The 20,768-nt window shown below is 47.3% G+C and overlaps 1 protein-coding gene across 3 annotated transcripts in view; it reads right to left on the bottom strand.

Annotated features, from left to right (window-relative positions):
- Window positions 1-17,060: 17,060 nt before the first annotated feature.
- The window catches only part of DSC2 (desmocollin 2), a 32,541-nt gene continuing 28,833 nt past the window's right edge, over window positions 17,061-20,768 (bottom strand). Inside the window, exons 15-17 of one of the 3 annotated variants that reach the window (XM_079784985.1) lie at window positions 20,096-20,347; window positions 19,523-19,568; window positions 19,304-19,437 (exon numbers count right to left, since the gene is read on the bottom strand). In XM_079784985.1, coding sequence (XP_079641111.1) covers window positions 19,533-19,568; window positions 20,096-20,347 — 288 coding nt within the window. In that variant the 3' untranslated portion in view covers window positions 19,304-19,437; window positions 19,523-19,532. Of the gene's footprint in view, window positions 19,569-20,095; window positions 20,348-20,768 lie in introns of all 3 variants that reach the window. The other 2 variants (XM_079784984.1, XM_079784986.1) reach the window with 2 other exon arrangements.

Below are 20,768 nucleotides of genomic sequence, written 5' to 3'. Positions count from 1 at the left end.
CCGCCGGGCGGAGCCTGAGCTCCCCCCGCCCCGCGCTCCCCCCGCCCCGCTCCCCGGCACAGCGGTCCCCCCGGCGGGTCCCGGCCCGCGCGCCCCGCCCTCTGCCCGCGGCGCATCCCGGCGCCTCCTCCCCGCGCGGGGCGGCCCTCCCGGCCTCCCCGTTCCCAGGCGGACCCCAACCCGCGCGGGTCCCTGCCCACAGGCGCCCCGGGGTGCGGGGAGCGCGGGTCCTCCCTGGACTCCCGGCGGGTGCGGCTCCGGGCGCGTCCCCCGGTTCGCACAGGGCGCACGGGGTTCCTCCCCATCGGGCGGCCCGTAACGGGAGGCACAGGATCCCAGGTGGCAGAGGAGGCTGGCATTTGTACCAAGTGAAGGAAATTCTGCCCTCCGACCGTCCCAGGCACCCGCACAGAAGTGATGACATGGGGCTCAGTCCCTGGCCCTCGAGAAAGAACCTTGAGAAAGAACGCGTTTTTCTCTTACGCATGGGAATCGGTGACTTGGTCATTACACGGAGACTGTACTGAGAAGCAATCTTTCCGTGTTTGGTCAAAGGGAACTCTACCACCCAAAACCCCTGACTCTAAAGGAGACCTACATATGGACTATCATGTGCCAACAAGCACAACGTGTGTTAAAAAGTAAAAAGCATTTCTTTGAGTAGAAGGATTGCCGCCGGAGAGAAGCAGATGAAGGCAAAGCTCAGACAGTGCTCTGGGGAGGACAGAAGGCAGGGCGGCTGGGGCAGAACCGCAGAACGTCCTCCTTTCAGGCTCAGGGAGGACGCCTGGCTAGGGCAGCAGGGAGCAGGGCAGCTGGGGTGGGTTGGTTTCAGTGTGCAGAACCCGGGAGCGAAAACTACAAGGAGGTCAGGTCCCTGTGTGTCCCAGGGTTTTTATGGCTCAGCCCGGAGCCAAGTCTAGCAACAGGTTTAGCAGCTTCACTGAGAACGGAGGCACATGATGTGCGATGTGCCGAGGCCCTGTTTTGTGAATAGCCTCCTGACTCTCTTAGCAACCTTATCCCATTCCACACACCCCCCCCCCAACTCTCACATCCAACAAAGCCGTCAGGGCCCCAAATCAAACAGGCATAAGGGGCTGGTGGAAAGGAAATGTGGGAAACCCACTTCCCGCCCCAAACAGTTCCCAGTCTGCGAGGGAACCAAGGCCACCATCCTGGCCCAGGAGGGTAGACGTTTCCGGGGCGAGGTGGCTGGCAACCCTCGTCCTTGGTGTCCCCCTGGGTTGGATTTTGTGTCCTCTGAGCCCCCACCTGCAAGATTCACAAGGAACTCCTTCCTTCTTAGATGTGTTGCTGCTCCTCCAAGTCCATGGGCAAGATCCAAGGCAGAACCCTCAGGTGGTCCAGATTGACCCGGGCAGGCGCTCCGCCTTCATTCACCCCCACCTCGTCACCTCAGGAGGCTCAGTGCCTCCAGTCTTGGAATTCCCTGAAACTCACAGGCCCCGGCGCTCAGGACTCAGACCTTGTCAGCCTTTCCAGCCCATCTCTGAAACTCTCAAGGCCTCCATCAAGAGGTTCGGTCTCACCTCCAGAGGCCTCTTCCATGCTCACGAAAAGCTTTCAGAATTTCTCTCCACTCCAACCATTGCACCTCCCATCCTCCAGACCTTCACCTTCACCCAGAACCTCAGGGAGCGCCTCTCCACGTTTCCTCGGGCCCAGCCAGCCTTTAGGAACACACGTGGATTGTGGCTTTCCCAGAACATAGGTGATCGTTTCCGGGAACTAAATCGCGTCCCCTTAAATTCATACGTTGAAGCCCTAACCCTCCAATATAACTGTCTTTGGAGATAGGGCCTCGAATGAAGTCATTAAGTTTAAAAAAGATCGTAATGGTGGGGCCATGATCGGATGGGATTCGTGTCCTTATGAGGTGAGACACCAGAGAACAGAAAGCCAACCTCCTCTTTCTTTTTCTCTATCTCCCTCCCCCGCTCTCTCTCTATCCCCCATCTCTCCTTCCTACCTTCCCACCCTCCCTCTCAGGCGTGGACACAAAGAGAAGGCAGCTGTCTACAAGACAGGAAGAGAGCTCTCATCAAAAATCACATCAGTCTGCACCTTGATTTTGGACCGTCAGCCTTCTGAGCTCTGGGAAACAATGCTCAAGGAAGAACCAGCAGAGGAAAGGGGAAGCAGGGTACGAGTGTGTCCCAGGCAAAGGCAGCAGCAAAGCTGTGGGGAGTCTTGGGAGGACTCCCCATGCCCTGGCAACAAGGGAGTGTCCTCAGAACCAGCTCCTGTGGCGAGGAATGAGGTTAGAAAGAGGCTGGAGACAAACCAGGCCGAGGAGTGAGATTTCACCCTGGACGAGATGCAGAATCATCCACTCACGCTATAGAAAGGGTTCTAACGGAAACCAGCCCAAAGGACCCTCAGGTTCTTTTGCCTCCCGCCACGAAGCCAGACACAGGACACAGGGGCTGATAGAAGGAAAGTGGTTTATTCAGGTGCCGACTACCTGAGAAGATGACAGGCTCATGGCTTAACAGCCATCTTAATATCTCAGGGCCGGCAAAGGGCTTTTCGAGGGGGATCCTGGAAAGAGGAGAACTAAGGAATTCTGGTGACAGGATGTACAATTTCACATTCTAGCTCTCAATGGCTTCAGTGCTCTCCTTCGTGTGTGTCAGCATCTGGCATTTGTTTGTTTGCTTTGTTTGTTTTTTGTCTCTCGTTGGGTTTTATTTCTGGGGACGGGACGTTGCAGGCCAGACCAGCCATTGTTACAGAGAACCGGAGAAGAACCAAGCAATACTTAGAGAGATGGAGTTACATTTATTACGCGTGGATCCAGAGGAAAATGTCTCTCAAATTCTGGGCCCCAACATGGAGGAACTTTCCCTATTTATATGTTTTTACCTTCTTTGTCTCCCAAATATGGGGTGTTTCCGGCCCCCTTTGCAAGTTCTTAAAGAGCCCCTATGTGTGGGGGCCTTGAGACCTCAGCCAAAGGCCTGGCCTGGTGCCAGCACTGATAATTTCATCTGGGGAAGGTTTAATGGCCTCTCTGAAGTGGAAGTAGTCTCATTTTCCTTATTATTTAAGCAAGCAAGCATTTACAGAAGCCAAATAGCAGGGTTAACATTTCAAACATCAGTTTTTATATAAGATGGATGCTTCACCATCAGTACTTGCTACACTTCTGTGGTCGAGGCCAGTGAGAAGGGAAACTGGTACTGCTGCTGCCTGTAACGTGCTTATTTATGAAACTATGAATATTTTAGACTAGAAGTTTTGTTCGTATAGTCTTACTTTTAATTCTTGGTTAGCTAATTAAATGTGAGGGGTTTTTATACCCTATACCAGTGGTCGGCAAACTGCGGCTCGCGAGCCACATGCAGCTCTTTGGCCCCTTGAGTGTGGCTCTTCCACAAAATACCACGTGCGGGCGCGCACGTACAGTGCGATTGAAACTTCGTGGCCCATGCGCAGAAGTTGGTTTTCGGCTCTCAAAAGAAATTTCAATCGTTGTACTGTTGATATTTGGCTCTGTCGACTAATGGGTTTGCCGACCTCTGCCCTATACATATCTGCATACCTGTTACATAACTACAATTAGAGAATTATCACTCTGGGTGAGGTAATGAGCTCATTTTCATCAATGAGCCTGTGTATGCGTTGATACTGCTTTCCCTGAATGTTTAAGGAATAAACTACTTCGAAATGTTTCTCTTCATTCTAAGCAGTCCTAGTTTTCAGTGATTTTAACGTTATCTACTAGAGTGAGTCTGACCTGATGATTTTTGTCTTCCCGGGGCCTAAAACTCTAACATAGCTATCAGCTTGTTTCATCTGTGCTGTGTAATAAGAAGATTGTTAAGCCCATTAACTCCATGTTAAACATACTGACTATACCCTAAGCTTTCATTTTTTGCTGCTACAAAATAAAAGTTCTCAAAATATACTCCAGAAATAATGTAATAAAGAACATTTCGAGTACTTTTATTTGTACTGCAAGATTCTAGCTGCAGTATAAGTAATAAATAACTGGACATAGTATTAGTAATTATCTTAAAATTGCCTGTGTTATAGCATGTATTTGCCCATCGTGAGAATATTAGTCTAAGTCTTAATAAAAAGCAAGGCATTTTTATAATTTAGAGAAGAATTTTTACAGGCAGTTAAAATTATCACATAAATATGACTTGGAGATAAATTTAAATTGCTTTTCTTTTTCCCGTGTAAATTACAATTTTAAATGAGTGTTTGCAAATTTATTTAAAACATGAGCTACAGCCCAGCCGGCCAGTGGACCGGTGTGGCGTGGCTCAGTGGTTGAGCATCGACCTATGAACCAGGAGGTCACAGTTGGATTCCCAGTCAGGCAGGGCATATGCCCGGGTTGTGGGCTCGATCCCTGGTGTGGGATGTGCAGGAGGCAGCCGATTCATGATTCCGTCTCATAATTGATGTTTCTAGCACTCCCTCTCCCTTCCTCTCTGAAATAATTTAAGAAGTATTAAAAAACAAACTAAGATGAGCTTCAGTTTGAATATAATTAAAACTGGAATTAATTCTAAGTCATTATGAGCCATCATAAAGCATAAAAGTTTTTCTGAAATATCTTTATTTTAAAGCCCTAACCCCCAAATGCAAAGTCATTTGGAATCACTACTAAAAAAGATAGAAAAAAAACTTATTTTCCCTGTTATTTTCTTAGTTTGAGGCAAAAGAGCAGCAATAATAAAGGATCAAAAATGGGAAGTGATCTTATGCGAAGGTACAAAACTTTAAGAATGGATGCAGGTGAGTTGTACAACTTTCAGTAGAAAGCAAACAGGATCATTAGGAAGAGTTCTCTGTGCCCAGGAGGAAGCTGGGCCCAGGGCCTCGGGGGGCGGGGCTGACCCCTGACCCCCTGAGCGCAGCTTCCTGTCCCGGAGGCAGCGCAGGGGATGGCCAATGAGTCTCCATAAAGACACCTAAGAAATACAGCCAGAGCAACTCCTGATGGTCCCAACGAATGTGCTAGCAATGAAAACGGAACTGGATGAAAAGAAGCTTAAGACCAAGTAAAAGATTGGTTTGAACAGTCCTTCTTGTTTCACAACATGAGTTCTGCCATGAGAAGGCAGCGCAGAATCACTTTTAGAACGTTATTTAGGATGCACAGGGCAATAAATAATCATCGGACAGCTTACTTGGAACAACAGTAGGGCACACGGTACAAATGTAAACTCAGATGCCAGGAGCCCTGCAGGTTCTAGACCTCAGCTGCCCTGGAGGTAGCCACGTGCCCTATAGAGAGGCCCTCCCTTCTTCGGCGTGGCGGCCGGATTCTCTCGCCCACCGCTGCTTCCTCCTTTGGGGACCTCTGCCACTTCCTGTCCCCCTGTCCCAGGTGTGACTGGAGGCCCTCCACCAACACCCCAGAGCACCCCAAGAACAGCCACGACGTCTTGGCCATTTGAAAACTCCGCTGGAAACGTGGGGAGAGCAGAAAGTGGAAGTCAAGAGGAACCTATACTAGTTAGTGCATTGCTGCCCAGAACAAGGCCATCCCAGAATCCCCGCCCCTCTCCTCTCCTGTCTCCCCATGGCCAGCCCTTCACCCTGCTCCCCCCTAACCCCCCCCCCCCACAGGGCTACTCCCACCCCCAGGGAAGTGATCCAGACCGTGAAGAGAACTTCAAGTCTAGCCCAAATGATCCCTGGCCTCTCAGGCAAGAGAAGTTTCTCCTTCCTCCTTCCCTGGCCGGTTCCCCAGTTCTCACCTGGGATTAGTTTCTGCCCAGAGTGATTGACAGTGGGACCGTCCATTCCCTTTAGGAAAAAACTCACTCCCATCCACAGAGGTGTGGCCTCTCACTGTCACCTGGGCAACAACCAAACCAAGTTCAGACACTTGTGCACGTCTCAAATTCAGAATTCTTCCGCTGAAGTCACACCTTGACAACCGTCTAATGCACACAGGGTGTGCCGGGCTCAGAAAGGCTGTCCTGTCCCACTTCCTGGCTGATGTGAGAACTGTTACAATGCTTTCCTCTTCCCCCACTCGGATCTTCAACGGGCCTTTTAAGGAAGGAGGTGTGGTCTCCTGGTGACTTCTCCCAGGCCCGAGGGCATGGTGATTTCCACACAGAAACAAAAGGTTATTGTGTGAGTGATAACTCTTTACAGTAACCTAGAGTCACCAAGGCCTGACAGGGTGAATTTTCAGTCCTCCTCCTCTTAGATCATCTCCAACCCTCCCCTCTGGTTCAGGCCTGACACAGGGTGAATTTTCAGTCCTCCTCCTCTTAGATCATCTCCAACCCTCCCCTCTGGTTCCTTTCGGAGGGAGCCTCTTCCCACAGGGAGCCTCCTCCCACAGGGAGCCTCCTCCCACAGGGAGCCTCCTCCCACAGGGCGAGGCAGGCGTCTGTCCTGATGTTCTCAAGTCCCGGAGCTCTTTGTTCGCAGCTGTCTGTGCAAAGGGCATTGCTCAAGCGCCAAGGGTACAGGTGTGAGTGGGCTGCCTTCCAGATCCCAGGTGCCATTCACCCCCACCTCACTCTGATTCACTGCCTCATCAGCCTCCTTTCTTCCCAGGGGTTTGGGGGGGCCGTCCCGCCCCAGCAGCTGGGGGAAGAGGCAGATCCCCGCTGCTCCCACGCCCATCCACCAGCTTAGCAGTAGAGAGGCAGCCCTTCCCAACAGTTCCTCCTGGGCACGGAATTATTTAATTCAGCATTTATAAACGTATGCGTGCTAATTATTTCATTGACTATTAGTTATATGTTCACTGATTTTATTTATTCAAGACTCACTCATCTTCTGACTGCGGAATCTCAGAGGGAAGGGGGGGGCAGGGTGGGTGGGGAAGGTGATCAACCTAAGACCTTGTGTGCATATAATGATAGCCCATGGGCACACAATAGGGTGGTGACGGCCTGGGGCAGTGGGGGCTGGAGGAGGTCAGTGGGGTGGGGGGAGGACATATGAAATAATATCAACCATAAAGATTTTTTAAAATAAATAAAAATAAACAAACAAACAAATAAGATTTCTCATCTTGATGCGTCTTTTCCTTTCAGCCCGCCCTGTGCCCAGGCCCTCAGCCCCTCGAAGCGGAGTGGTTTCCTCCCATCAGCTGTTGAGCAGGCTGATGCCTCCACAGGTGGTTCTTCTCTTGCTTTGCTCTCAAGCATCACACTTGTGTGCCTTTCAGGGTCGTAAGCTACACACTACCCTCACTGGTGATCTCGTCTTTCGTCTTCACTTGCACATGTCTCTGTAAGGTGACATCAGATACCTGTTCCGCTAAACAACCCCAATAGAGAGGGCCTGCCTGAACATAAAAAAAAAAAAAATGAGGTGCGGATAACACTCTTCGTAGGCGTGTATGTACCAGAAAGGTTATCTCCTGCTCAAGACAACATGCCACCAGATGTTATCTGGAATGGCTTCTCCATCGTCTAATGACGATCTGATCTCACCTGCTGTACTGTTTGTCCCAAAGGTCTGGCAGAGACTGGGGCACGGCCTCCTCCCACTCCTGTCACCCCAGGAAGGGTGGACAGAAAGAAGCTGGGCATGGCAAGCATCATGGGTACGGCCATGGCATCTTTCCTCCTGTATGGTGACCGGCCTTTCTGTAGTAATCCCAGGACACTGGACACAGATGTCGCCCAATCTCAACTTTTCCTTGGTCACCGGGTGCACCGGAAGTCAGGTCCTCTTTCTCCAGAGAGGTCCTGCAAAGTGATGAGCATGCACAAGTCATGACAAATGTGAGTCATAGAACATCCTATTTTCCGCCACACTCCCTTATGGTAACATACACATCCTTCCCTGGGAATGAAGGGCTGTGAGCCTTTCCCCCCCAGCCGCTCCCAGGGACAGTTTTCCAAACTCATCTGTTCACAGAGGAGGTATGGATGGTGGCATGTGCCAGGGTTTTTCTCCAAATCTGACCAAGGCCCTCTCACATGGTCCTCTCCTCAATTCCTTTTGGGGGGTTCTTTACTCATCTTGGAATGTGATGACAGAGATACAAAACCCATGCAATCAGGAGACCCATTTTGGAGGAATTCAGGCCTTGAAGTTTCCCAAAGATGCAGGTTCTTCATTTCTTAAGTGTCATTTTGAGTTAGAGGTAACATCTCCATTCCCCGTGGGTGAGCCCTTATTATAGCAGCTGTAGAAGCCGTCTAATATGTACTCTTACAAAAAGGCTCAAGGCTATTTTTGGGTATTTCATTAGGTTCTTACCTAATGGGCATGAGGAAGTAGACTGTAGTTCCTGGCCATGATGGCCTGTTTTTATGCATTGATGTCAATAAATTCGTGGAAGTATATATCAAGCAAGTATTTCCCCCACATGCCCATTCATGTCTAACTGTTCCCCGTCCTTAGGGAAATACAAAATATTCATGGCTAGCAAGCTTCCAGTGGTTTTGCTTTCCCATCTCAAGGAAAAGAATATTTAACTCTTGGGCTTGGCGTTTTAAATTGTTTCCAGATCAACTACCTATGTTATTCAGATGTCCCTCTGTTGGCAATAGACACCGTTCTCCCAATTTACTTTGACGGCCACGGCCATTGGGAAAAAGAAAAACACCCCCTGTTATTTTGGGATTCTTTTCCCATTCGGATAGCAAGAGCTGTCTGTAAGGCTTTTCGCGTCACGGCCCAGGAAACATGAGACGAGGAGAGGAGCTTCCGTTGCCTTCAGACCAAGCACTGCGCTGCAACAGCTTAGGACACCGGAGTTGGTGCCAGTGTTGGGGCAAAGCACCGCCCCACTTCTCTGTCAGATGCTAGTAGCTCTGTTCACCTCGACCTGGTGTTTTCATTTCATTTTATTGTTTAAAATATATTTTATTGGTTTTTTACAGAGAGGAAGGGAGAGGGATAGAGAGTTAGAAACATCGATGAGAGAGAAACACCGATCAGCTGCCTCCTGCACAACCCCTACTGGGGATGTGCCCGCAACCAAGGTACATGCCCTTGACCGGAATCGAACTTGGGACCCTTGAGTCTGCAGGCCGACGCTCTATCCACTGAGCCAAACCGGTTAGGGCTGGTGCTTTTATTTTTGTTCTTGAATCTTTCCCTTTAGCTCATGCTTTCCCTGCTTGTTTGCCTTTCCATCCCACACTCTGAGCTGACAGGGTGCGAATGTTCTGACGCCACACGGAACGGACAGTGGTGAAGGCATGATTCCTGACGCTGCATGTTTTCTTTCATGCCTCTTTGAGGAAGACCACACCGTCCCGACACCCACGTAGTTTACAGTGAGATGGCCAGCGCCCCCGCTGTGGACATCCCCAGGACCACCCTAAACTGCTGTAGCCCGCTGGCTGCTGCTGCTTGGGCTTCATGAGGCCCGCTGCCAGTCAAGCTTCTGCGGTCTCAGGGTACGGCCCTCCTCCCCAAACTGCAACAGATTCCCGGAAGCCTCTCATACAACATAGAGAGAATGTGTAGAATGTATGTGTATGCCACAGATGGGAGACAGAGCCTGGGAAAGTAGAAAATGCCAAACCCCGCTTTGTTCAGCCTCTGGAGGGGACTCCGCTGAGCCAGCACCGGTGCAAATAAAACAGTTTTTTCTGATCTCCGAGCGTGTATGGTCTGACGCTCCCCCCAGCCTGGTTTCTGCCGTAACAACGCAGCCTGAGAAGCGGGTATTTGTAGAGGCCAGGTGGGAAAGGTTCCTGAGACGTGACCTCTGGTTGGAGACCTGAAGGACAGAGGGGCCCACTGATCTGGAGGAAGAGCCGTCCAGGCGGAGAGAGCAGAAGTGTGAACCTGGCGGGGAGCACAAGCTCAGTGTGTCCAGGGAACAGAGAAGCCAGGGGAAGCTGCAGTGGAGTGACAGGTGCTGGCACATGAAGCGGGGGAAAAAGAAGCAACCATGTGTTTTTTTTTAATCTCATAGCCTTTGTTAAAGAGTTTAGTTTTTATTTTAACCCTATCCTACCTAATAAAAGGGAAGTATGCAAATAACCATCACTCCGCTACGCCCATGATTGGGCCGGGGGCAGGCTGGGGTCGGGACTTGGGGTGGCCAATTGGGGACAGGATGAGCGGGGGTCGGGGACTCACAAGTCCCCGCCCCCCATTCCTCCTGCTGGCCCCAATGGCTGGCACTGCAGGAGGACCGATGGAGCCGGCGGCAGGCTGGGGGCGGGACTTGGGGTGGCCAATTGGGCCGGCACTGCGGGAGGACCGATGGAGCCTGCGGAAGGCGCCGGTGGCGGAACTCGGGGTGGCCGATTGCGTGGCTGCCGGCACCAGTTTTCCGCCAGCAGCAGTTTTCCTCTGGCCACCCGCTGATCGGAGCGCCTCCTGATCGGAGTTCCTCTCGGGGTGGCCAATCAAGCTGGCGGGAGGCGCTCTGATCGGCGGGTGGCCAGAGGAAAACTGCTGCTGGCGGAAAACTGGTGCCGGCAGCCAGGTGAAGGAAGGTCTATTGCACGAAACTTCGTGCAACGGGCTTCTAGTCTGTTCATAAAGAGCCATTGAAGCACTTTGAAGAAGGAGGCAAAGTCTAATTTATACGTTTCATAAATCACTACACGAAAACAGATTGTACGGGGCAATGCTGGCCAAAGGGGGTGGTGGCTTACCCTGTCCATGTAGTGATGGAATTAGTTATAAAATTTCGGATTTGTGATGTAGCTTGAAGTTAGACCTCCGAGGACTGGTTGATAGATTGAAGATGGATGTGCGAGAAAGAGAAGACCCAACATGCCTACCAAGGACTTCGGACTGAGCATCAGTGTGAACCGAGTGAATGAATGAGTAATTGAATGAATGAGATAAATTGGGAGAGGACCTGGTTTAGGTTAAGCTATCAAGGGTTTTTACTGGGCCTGCAAAGTTTGAGATGTCTATTATATTCCAAGTTAAGGATTTTTATTTACAACTTAGAGACTAAAAGAGAACATCTAGAAAAAAAGTGAATATAGATCCCTGAGGTACCACAAGAGTCAGGAGGGAAAGAGGGACCAGTTTCTCCTAGACTAGGAGGCATGGCCAGTGAGTGAGGAGGGACACTCTATGAACATGGTGTCCCATAAACCCGGGGAAGACAGTTTGCCAACAAGATGGAAGTGTTAACTGTGGCATAGGCTTTTGAAAAATCAAGTAAGAGTAGGGATTAAAAATTGACCCTAGAATCGAATATGAAGAAGTCATTGGTGATGATGAAAAAGTGAGTTTTGGGGGAGTAGTGGTGAAAAAGTCATAATTGCACCCTGACCAGTTTGGCTCAGTGGATAGTGTCAGCCTGCGGACTCAAGGGTCCCAGGTTCGATTCCGGTCAGGGGCATGTACCTTGGTTGCGGGCACATCCCCAGTAGGAGGTGTGCAGGAGGCAGCTGATCGATGTTTCTCTCTCATCAATGTTTCTAACTCTCTATCCCTCTCCCTTCCTCTCTGTAAAAAAATCAATAAAATATATATTTTTTAAAAAAAAAAAAGAAAAAGTCATAATTGCCAAAAGCCACAGAGAGACTAGGCAAGGTCATGAGGAAATAAAGGCAGGCAACTCTTTCTCAGATCATCCTTCCTTGCTCCTGTCACACTTGGTTTCCCTAACAGCAGAGCCTGGAAGATGGATGTGCGAGGAGCTAGTCAATTGGGAGATAATCCTGGAGGCCCCGGGGCTGCTTCCAAATCGTGGCTATCCTATCTAATAATAGAGTAACATGTAAATTACCATCACTCCGATATGCCCACGATTGGGCCACAGGAGGCTGGGGGGCGAGACTCGGGGTGGCCTATCCGGCCATTGAGAGGCACGGATCCGCTGCCACTGAGGGGGGCTACCCTGCTGTTGAGAGGCGCAAGGGGTGGGACTCCCGCCCCCTGTGCCTCTCAAAAGCCAGATCCGCAGCCGCTGAGGGGGCCTGCCGTGGACACCCAGCTGCGCCTCTCAACGGCAGGGTAGCCAGGTGTCCATGGCAGCCCCCCTCAGCAGCCGTTGAGAGGCGCAGGGGGCGGGAGTCCCGCCCCCTGCGCCTCTCAATAGCAGGGTAGCCCCCCTCAGCGGCCACGGACCATCAAAAGTGGGGAAGCTGGGTGCACCAGCAGACAGGCACCCAGCTCCACCACGAAAAGCGAAAGCATGTAGGGGACCCTACACGTGCATGATTCAATCATGCACTGGGCCTCTAGTTTTAAATAATGCTGCAGTGAACATAGGGGTGCATATATTCTTTCCCACCAGGGCTGTGGTTTTCTTCATATACATTACCAGAGGTGGAATTGCTTGGTCATAAGGCAGCTCCATTTTTAGTTTTTTGAGGAAACGCCATACTGTTTCCCACAGTGGCTGGGCCAACTGCATTCCCACCAGCAGTGCACCAGGGTTTCCTTTCCTCCGCATCCTCGCCAGCACTAGCTGTTTGTTGATTTGTTGATGATAGCCATTCTGACAGGTGGGAGGTGACACCTCACTGTGGCTTTAATTGCATTTCTCTGATGACTAGTGACACTGAGCATCTTTTCATATGTCTATTGTCCGGCCATCCGTATGTTCTTTGTCCATTTCCTGGTTGGATTTTTTGGTGTTGTTTTATAAGTTCTTTATAAATTTTGAATATTAACTCCTTGTCAGACGTATCATTGGTGAATATGTTCTCCCATTCAGTGGATTGTCTTTTCATTTTGTTGATGGTTTCTTTTGCTGTGCAAAAGCTTTTTAGTTTGATGTAGTCCCATGTGTTTATTTTTTCTCTTGTATCCAATGCCCAAAGAGACATATCAGAAAAATACTGCTACAAGAAACATACAAGATTTTACTGCCTGTTTTCTTCTAAAATGTTTATGGTTTTGAGTCTTACAGTTAAGTCTTTAATCCATTTTGAGTTTATTTTCTGTGTATGGTATAAGAAGGTGGTCTAATTTCATTTTTTGTGCACAGCTGTTCAATTTTTTCAACATTATTTATTGAATAGTTAATTTTTACCATATTGTATGTTCTTGCCTCCTTTATCAAATAGTAATTGACCATAAAGAAGTGGCTTTTATATCTGGGCTCATTCTTTTCCATTGACCTATATGTCTGTTTTTAGGCCAGTACCATGCTGTCTTGATTACTATGGCCATGTAGTACAGTTTGATATCAGGTAGCATGATTCCTCCAATTTTTTTTTTTTTCCTTTCTCAAGATTGTTATGGCTATTTGGGGTCTTTTGTGGTTGGAATATTTGTTCTAGTTCTGTGAAATATGCCATTGGTATCCTGATAGGAATTGCATTGAAACTACAGATTGCTTTGTGTAGTATAGACATTTTAATGATAATACTTCCTTTCCATGAACACGGTATATGCTTCCACTTATTTGTATTTTCTCCAATTTCATTCTTCAATGTCTTATAATTTTCCAAGTACAACATAGTAAACTTGGTTGAGTTTATTTCAAGGTATTTTTCTATACAATTTTAAATGGGATTGTTTTCTTAATTTTCCTTTCTGATAGTTCATTATTGGTGCATAAAAATGCAGCCAATTTCTGGGTATTTATTATGTATCCTGGTACATTACTGAATTCATTTGTCAGTTAGTAGTTTTTTGGAGGAATCTTTAGGGTTCTCTATATAAAGTTTCATGTCATCTGCTAGGTTTTTCTATAAAAAGAACTAGAGAAAATGAGGCAATAGTTGAAGGACATCTTGAAGTCAACAAGTCTTATTCACACGAGAGAAGCAAATTGCATAGTGGTTAAGAACCTAAATTCTGGCATCAGCCTACATAGTTCAAATATTGATTCTATTATACCCTAGTACTGCCACCCTCAGCTAGTTATTTAACATTCTGTGCCTCAGTTTCCTCATCCATAAAATGGGAATGATAGTTTCTAATTTGAGTAAGGATTAAAAAGCATTAACATATGTACAGTTTTTATAACAGGATATGGCACATAACTACTATATCCATGTTTAACTATTACTTCTATAAAGCATTGCTGTTTATTTATTATTGGGAATGATCTAGGCAAGAGTGTATAATTAATGATGTAAGAGACAGCAGTTTAATTTCATGGACAAAGATCTTGAGGAGGAAAAAGGTCATGGGACCCAGTGTATTAATGGAGAGGTTGCCTTAAGTGGGAGCAGAGGCAGCTCAGCCATTACAAAGGATGGAGGCCAAAGTATATGGTATGGTTGTTGGTAGTCTGTTGCAGTAGGTGGTGGGAAGATAAAGAAGTTCTCTTCAGCTTTAGATTGTCTCTGAAATCAGATGCAAAGCTATCTGCTAAGTGAGGAAGGTGGATTAGAGATTTGAACAGAGAGCAGGTGTAAAATTTAAAAATGACTAAGTTGGTGTTTTGAATTATGGACTCAAGTTTTCAATAAGAAATATTTTAAAGATTTTTTATTAATTTTAGAGAGAGAAGAAGGGAGAGGGATAGATAAACATCAATTTAAGAGAGAAATATCGATCGGCTGCCTCCTTCATGCCCCCTACCAGGGATCAAGCCCGAACCTGGACATGTGCCCTGACAGGGAATCTAACTGGCAACCCCTTGGTGCCTGGGATGATGCCAACCAACTGAGTCACACTGGCCAGAGCCAGACACACTTTTTAATGTTGTGAACTGGTACACAATTTATGTATTTAATCTGGAACAAAAGTTTCACGAACAATGCTTACTATCCCTATGTTTTTCTTCATTAATAATGTATATTGTCACCCCTCAAATTAATTGGCTGTGTCTCAAGCAATGGCTGCATCTCACTGATTGAAAAACCCTTAACTTAGGTAACAGGGCAGTTACCGAATGATGGAAGCCAAAGTATACTGTGCCTCAGGACTGAGAGTCAGCGTGGTTAAATGTTTTTCTCTTAAACCATGTTTCAGAGCTCAAGTAACAGTCATGAAACAGGTGTATCCACTGACAGGGTTTTGCCAAGGGATTACTAAGGAGAAGGGAAAGAACATTGAGGACAAAGGTGAAATAGATTCAAGCAATCCTATATAATAAAGAGGTAATATGCAAACTGACCCTCACGGCCTCACACAAGATGGCCATCCCCATGTGGTCAAAGATGACTGCCACAAGATGGCCGGAAGGGGAGGGTAGTTGTGGGCGATCAGGCCAGCAGAAAAGGGCAGTTAGGTGTGATCATGCTGGCAGGGGAGGGCAGTTGGGGGTGACCAGGCCTGCAGGGGAGGGCAGTTGGGGGCAATCGGGCTTGCAGGGGAGAGCAGTTGGGGGCAATCGGGCTGGCAGGGGAGGGCAGTTGGGGGGATCAGGCCAGCAGGGGAACAGTTAGGCTGGCAGGGAAGTGGTTAGGGGGTGATCAGGCAGGCAGGCAGGCGAGCGGTTGGGAGCCAGCACTCCTGGATTGTGAGAGGGATGTCTGACTGCCGGTTTAGGCCTGATCCAGACCTAAACCGGCAGTCAGATATCCCCCGAGGGGTCCCAGATTGGAGAGGGTGCAGGTTGGGCTGAGGGAAACCCCCACTCAGTCATGAATTTCATACACCAGGTTTCTAGTACATAAATAAATTTAAGCTGAGAAATTGGTATTTAAAATTCTCAGAAAATTGGGCAGTTTGGGGCAACAAATAGATTGTGTGAAGCAAAGAGAGATAAAGAATTGAGGATGCTGTTTCCGGCCTAAGTGATTAGGAAGACCCTCTATGGAAACACAGGAAAATCTGATGTGGGAGCAGGTTTGTCTTTTGGCACAGTAGGTTTCAAGCCCTGGCAGGATCACGGTTCTCGCAGAACCGAGGTCTAAGTGGGTATCATACAACCCTCGGAGCTTCATTTACTCCAGGAGGTTGGACATTGACGGCTCTAGCCACATGGAGGGGAAAGTGCGCTGTCCTCAGGATGTTACCGGCCTAAGGGCTGACTAGGGCAACATCCGGTGTCTCTAGTTCAATGCGGAGCCCAGGAAAGGGCTGGAGATGGAGACTGAGGGAACCTGCTGTCAAAGTCAGATCAAAAAAAAAAAAGAAGAAAAAGAAAAAAAAAGGATTACAGGGAGATCCTAACACAGGCTGCACGGAGCTACCAGCAAATCCCTATGGCTTTTTCCTGTTGAAACAGCCCCGTCCATTTCTCAGGAAAAGCCTCTAAAGGTTTGAATGCTATTTGCCTCCTGAGGCCATCTAAGGTTGATTAGCAATTGTATCTGCTTTTCCTTCAAGTCTCAAGATTTACCACAACCTCGCGATGGTGGGCTGTGGATAAGATACAGCTTCCTGAATACCTGGGAACCAGTAAGCCATGGAGCTCCCACGGCCATCACAGTGAGATACCGTCAGCTTCTGGGGAGGACGCGGCATCGGGGCCAGGTGTCAGCTGTCCAGCAAAGTGGAGACTGGAGCGATGGTCACTCCAACCACAGCGCCCTCTTCCCATCACACTGCAGCAGCTAACACACACACACACACACACACACAGACACACACAGACACACACACATACACACAGACACACACACAGACACACACGCACAGACACACACACACAGACACACACACACAGACACACAGACACACACAGACACACACACACAGACACACACACAGACACACACAGACACACACACACATACACACACACAGACACAGACACACACACACACACACACGGAGTGGTGACTCTGCCAGCTCTTCCAACTCTGATAACAAGAGTACGAAGCAGACTCCTCCACCTCCCTTACGCAGGTCAGACAAGGGAGGGAACTAGACTCAGAGCTGAAGGGGCTTCTGAAATCCCGCAGCTGGGAAGGGGGAGCGGGGGTCTGCATCAGGCACTCTCTCCGGAGACTGCACTCACAGAGGGGCTGCCGGAGAGATTAAACTCCCAGGCAGGCCAGTGCTTGCCTCTGAGGCCAGCCCTCTCTCTGGCAGGGCAGCTGGGAGAGCAGCTGAGGCAGGGTTCAGCAATCTTTGCAATGTACTAGTATGTTCTGAACTATCGAACATATACTACCCAGTTACCAAGCCAGCGTGATGAAGAGAGACATACTCAACTGACAAACATTCTAAAGTGAAAAACAAAACAAAACACTGACCAAAAACCTTCCCATTATCTTATTTTCTTAATTGATTTTTGTTAACATGACACAGGTTGTACATGTGACTTATTTAAAATCATTTCGTATTATTATGAGTGTTTTTTAGGTGTATGACGTTCATGCTTAAAACCCATTTTTTATTCAAATGCCTTACAGTCACTCTAAGGAGTTCTATTATTACTCCCCATTTTATGATGAAAAAAAGACACAGAGAAATTATGCAACTTAACAATAGCCCATAGCATCACAGTCTTTAGAATAGAAAATAATAACAATGGATGATTATCTCTCCAAATCAAACTCTAAAATTCTAAAAAATATAGAACAGGATTCTAAAAAGACTCATTTCTCTAAATAAGAAAACAAAATCCCATAAATAAATTCTCATATCACACACGTGATTAACAACCTCATACTAATTTTTAAAAACTACTTGATTTCCTTTATCATAACCAATACTATACAAGAAATTCATATGTAATTTATTAAAAATAACTTTGAGAAATCGTATATTTGACTGGGAAGTAATGAAACCATGGAAAAGATGAACCGATTATTGAATAATTATCAAATGTTAATCCTTAAAAATAATTGTTACAAGCCAATCTTGTGAATTCAAGATAGGCATATGACTAGCAGTCACAAATGTTAGAAAAGCACTTAAAATGTCCATATGGTTAGCATATATAGAAAATTTATTGACTAAAAATCGGCTGTGAAACCTGGCCTGGAATTTGGTTGACTATTAAATTTAACTTTGTCTCATTATTTCAAAATTTAAATAGTTTTCTCTACATTCTTAAGAACTGTAATCTTAACATAGTAAAAAATAACTTCACAAACACATAGCTATGACGAACCATGTCACCCAAAAAGCTATACAATATCTGTTCCTACAGAGCTTTCCCAGTCCCTGTATTAAAAAGCTTATTTGAAAAACCATCACTCTTTTGCATTTATAAACGGTATCCTCGCACTAAGGATAGGAACTGTAAATATTCTATTATATACAAAATGGCCACATCCCAATTTTAATTACAGTATTCCTTTTGTTAACATAGAAAGTTGTATCTAATAAAAAAAATCACACATTTCTACAATTTCAGAGGCAAAATTAAAGGTTCTTTGTTGAAGAGATAATGAAGTAATCACCAAGATGTTTGAAACAATAAAGTCAACATTACATTGATTTCAAGGAAAACTAAGAATGCATGCATGCCTTCACATAAAACAGAAACAGAATAACTCACTTTACAAGAGAAGAAAAAAGAGATAGTTTTAAAAAATATATTAAATTCTCCAACCCAAGTAAGAATTAAAAAAAAAAAAGAGGCGAGAAAGAGAGAGAGGGAAAAAGAGAGAGAAATGGAAAGGAGAGGAGGAGAGGGAGAGAAAGAGGAAAGAGGGGAGGAGGAAGGAGGAGAGAGACAAGAGAGAGAGAGAGAGAGAGAGAGAGAGACACCAAAACTTTGCAAGAATAAAAATACATTCTTAAAGCACTTTTTAAACTTAACTTTTGCTGACAAGGTGGGAAACAGAGGCAACGTAGACTCAGTGCAAGATTTCATATGGAATACAACCTAGAAACTCAACTCCACCGAAATGGAATATAACAGTCAACGCCTGGTTGGGAATCTCCCTTTGCATTATGAAGAAAGGTCTTGTTGTAAGAATAAAAAACATCAATAATGCAGTATATATACACACTTTAGAGTGGTTAGGAGTACAACAGTCTTCAAGCACCACACCAACAATGAATTAACTAGGTAACAGGAGATCACGTTAGAGCAGGCCTCCACAATGTTTCTGTTAGGTAATACTTCGGCCTACGATAAAGACTTACGCTAATCATTTTTATTGCACTATAACTTGGCTGTTGTCAGTATGCCAACATGTAAACAATAACGCAGACTTCCTGAATATTTCTGTTTCTGTAGGTCCCTTGGGGTGGAAGACAAGTAACTGAAAACTCTGTGAAGAACTGAGAAATGTGTGCACTCACTCACAGCATTTCTCCCTCACTGCATTTTCAAGACATCCCATCAAAACAAAAGCATAGCCCCAACTCAAGCACAGTGTCTTCTATTGAAAAAATCAAAAAACAAAAAACCAACAAAAAACAAAAAACCAACAAAAAACCCAACCCTGGTCTTTAATTTAATTTAAAAAAAAAAAAAAAAAAGGAAGGCAGAAAAGGTGATAAAGCCACTGGCTTTGGTAGACTTATCGGATGCACTCATCTCTTCACGCATGCTTCTGCGAGTGTCCTAAATTTGGGTTCCAAATGATCCAGGAAGTCCAGGACCTCCTCCTCCTGCCGGTCGCTGCAGCAGCCCACGGAGCCGGCCACCGAGCCCTGGCCCTCGTAGCGGTAGGGGAGGACGTAGTCCTGGGCGTGTCCGTGACTGTCATCCTGGTCGCACAGCTGCACTTTCTGCCGAGGGGGGAACACAATGCCTCTTATTATTAGCATTTTAAACACCAAGACTTACCAACGTGAAAAAAGGGCTTTGATTTACCTTCGATTGTTTAATTTTTAATCAGAGTGTGTCCTCTAATGGATTCCTACATGTAAGAAATGCACATGATTGGTCTGTAGCACAAATCACACTATACATTCATGACATAGCATGTTCCTAAAAGCCACCCACGGGACACAAGGATACAAGTGCTCATTTCAAGGGACCCTCACTTTCCCTTTAAACATGTTGGCTGACGTGAAATGCATCCCTTAAACTGATCCCAATGGACGCGTGTGCAGATCTTCCCAGAGAGGCCTGGTGACCGTGCTGGCTGGGATAGTCTGAGATCACCCTTCTGATTTGTAAGCCACGAGTTCCCACGTGGGAAACATAAACACGACGCCGTGAGGAAAAGAATTTAAATATCTCACATAATTTCGGTAAGAACTAAAAACCAAACAGCATGTGAGGCAAAGACCCACTTCCCAGAACTAAATCAAGATGAAAGAAAGCAGCTTTCCACTTAGTAGACTAATCGTTAAGAGCTAGATTCAATCAGGCCATTCGATTGCGATCACTTAGGAAGTCGCAGAGGAATCGGTGGGGGTGCGGGCGGCTGGGGAAACGCACCTCGCCAAGGCGGTGCTGGGTGAAGCTGCGCCACTCGGAGTGGGTGCCTCTGCAGGTGTCCACCTCCACGCGGCCCGCCCCGCAGGCCTCCAGCGTGTGATGCTGCCCGGGCCCCCGGCACAGGTCCAAGGTCTGGTGTCCCTTCACCATTTCGATGGCCTCCTGCCCTCCGTGGATCAGCCCGGATCCCATGGGGCCACAGGCCCCCGGCCCCGCACTGCCCACGGTGTGGGTGAAGCCGTTGGCGGAATACTGCAACAAAACAGACTGCGTCAGGGCCCACAGAGGAGAGGAAGAGGAAGAGAAAGAAGGAGGAGGAGAGGAGGAGGAAGAGGAGGGGTGGGGAAGGAGAGGAGGCGGAGGAGGAAGAGGAGAAGAAGAAGAAGAAGCAGCAGCAGAAGAAGAAGCAGAAGAAGAAGAAGAAGAAGAAGAAGAAGAAGAAGAAGAAGAACAACAACAACAACAACAACAACAGGCATGCAGATAAGGCCTGAGTCTCTGTGCTAGGAGGTGAGCTCTCTGAGAGCAGGAGCTGAGCCTGCCTGGCAGCCCTGAGGCTCAGCTATTGCAACCGCAGGCCTCAGTCGTGTCCGAGGCAAGCCGCAGATGGCAGGGGTTGATCGGCCTGGACCCTGAGACAAATCAGAAAGCTGACGGGGGTCCTGTGGTTGGA

Source organism: Cnephaeus nilssonii, assembly GCF_951640355.1.
Source record: "Cnephaeus nilssonii genome assembly, chromosome: 11".
In the NCBI taxonomy this organism is placed as follows: domain Eukaryota; kingdom Metazoa; phylum Chordata; class Mammalia; order Chiroptera; family Vespertilionidae; genus Cnephaeus; species Cnephaeus nilssonii.
Note: the sequence above shows the minus strand (reverse complement) of the source record. Positions and strands in the feature narration are given on the sequence as shown.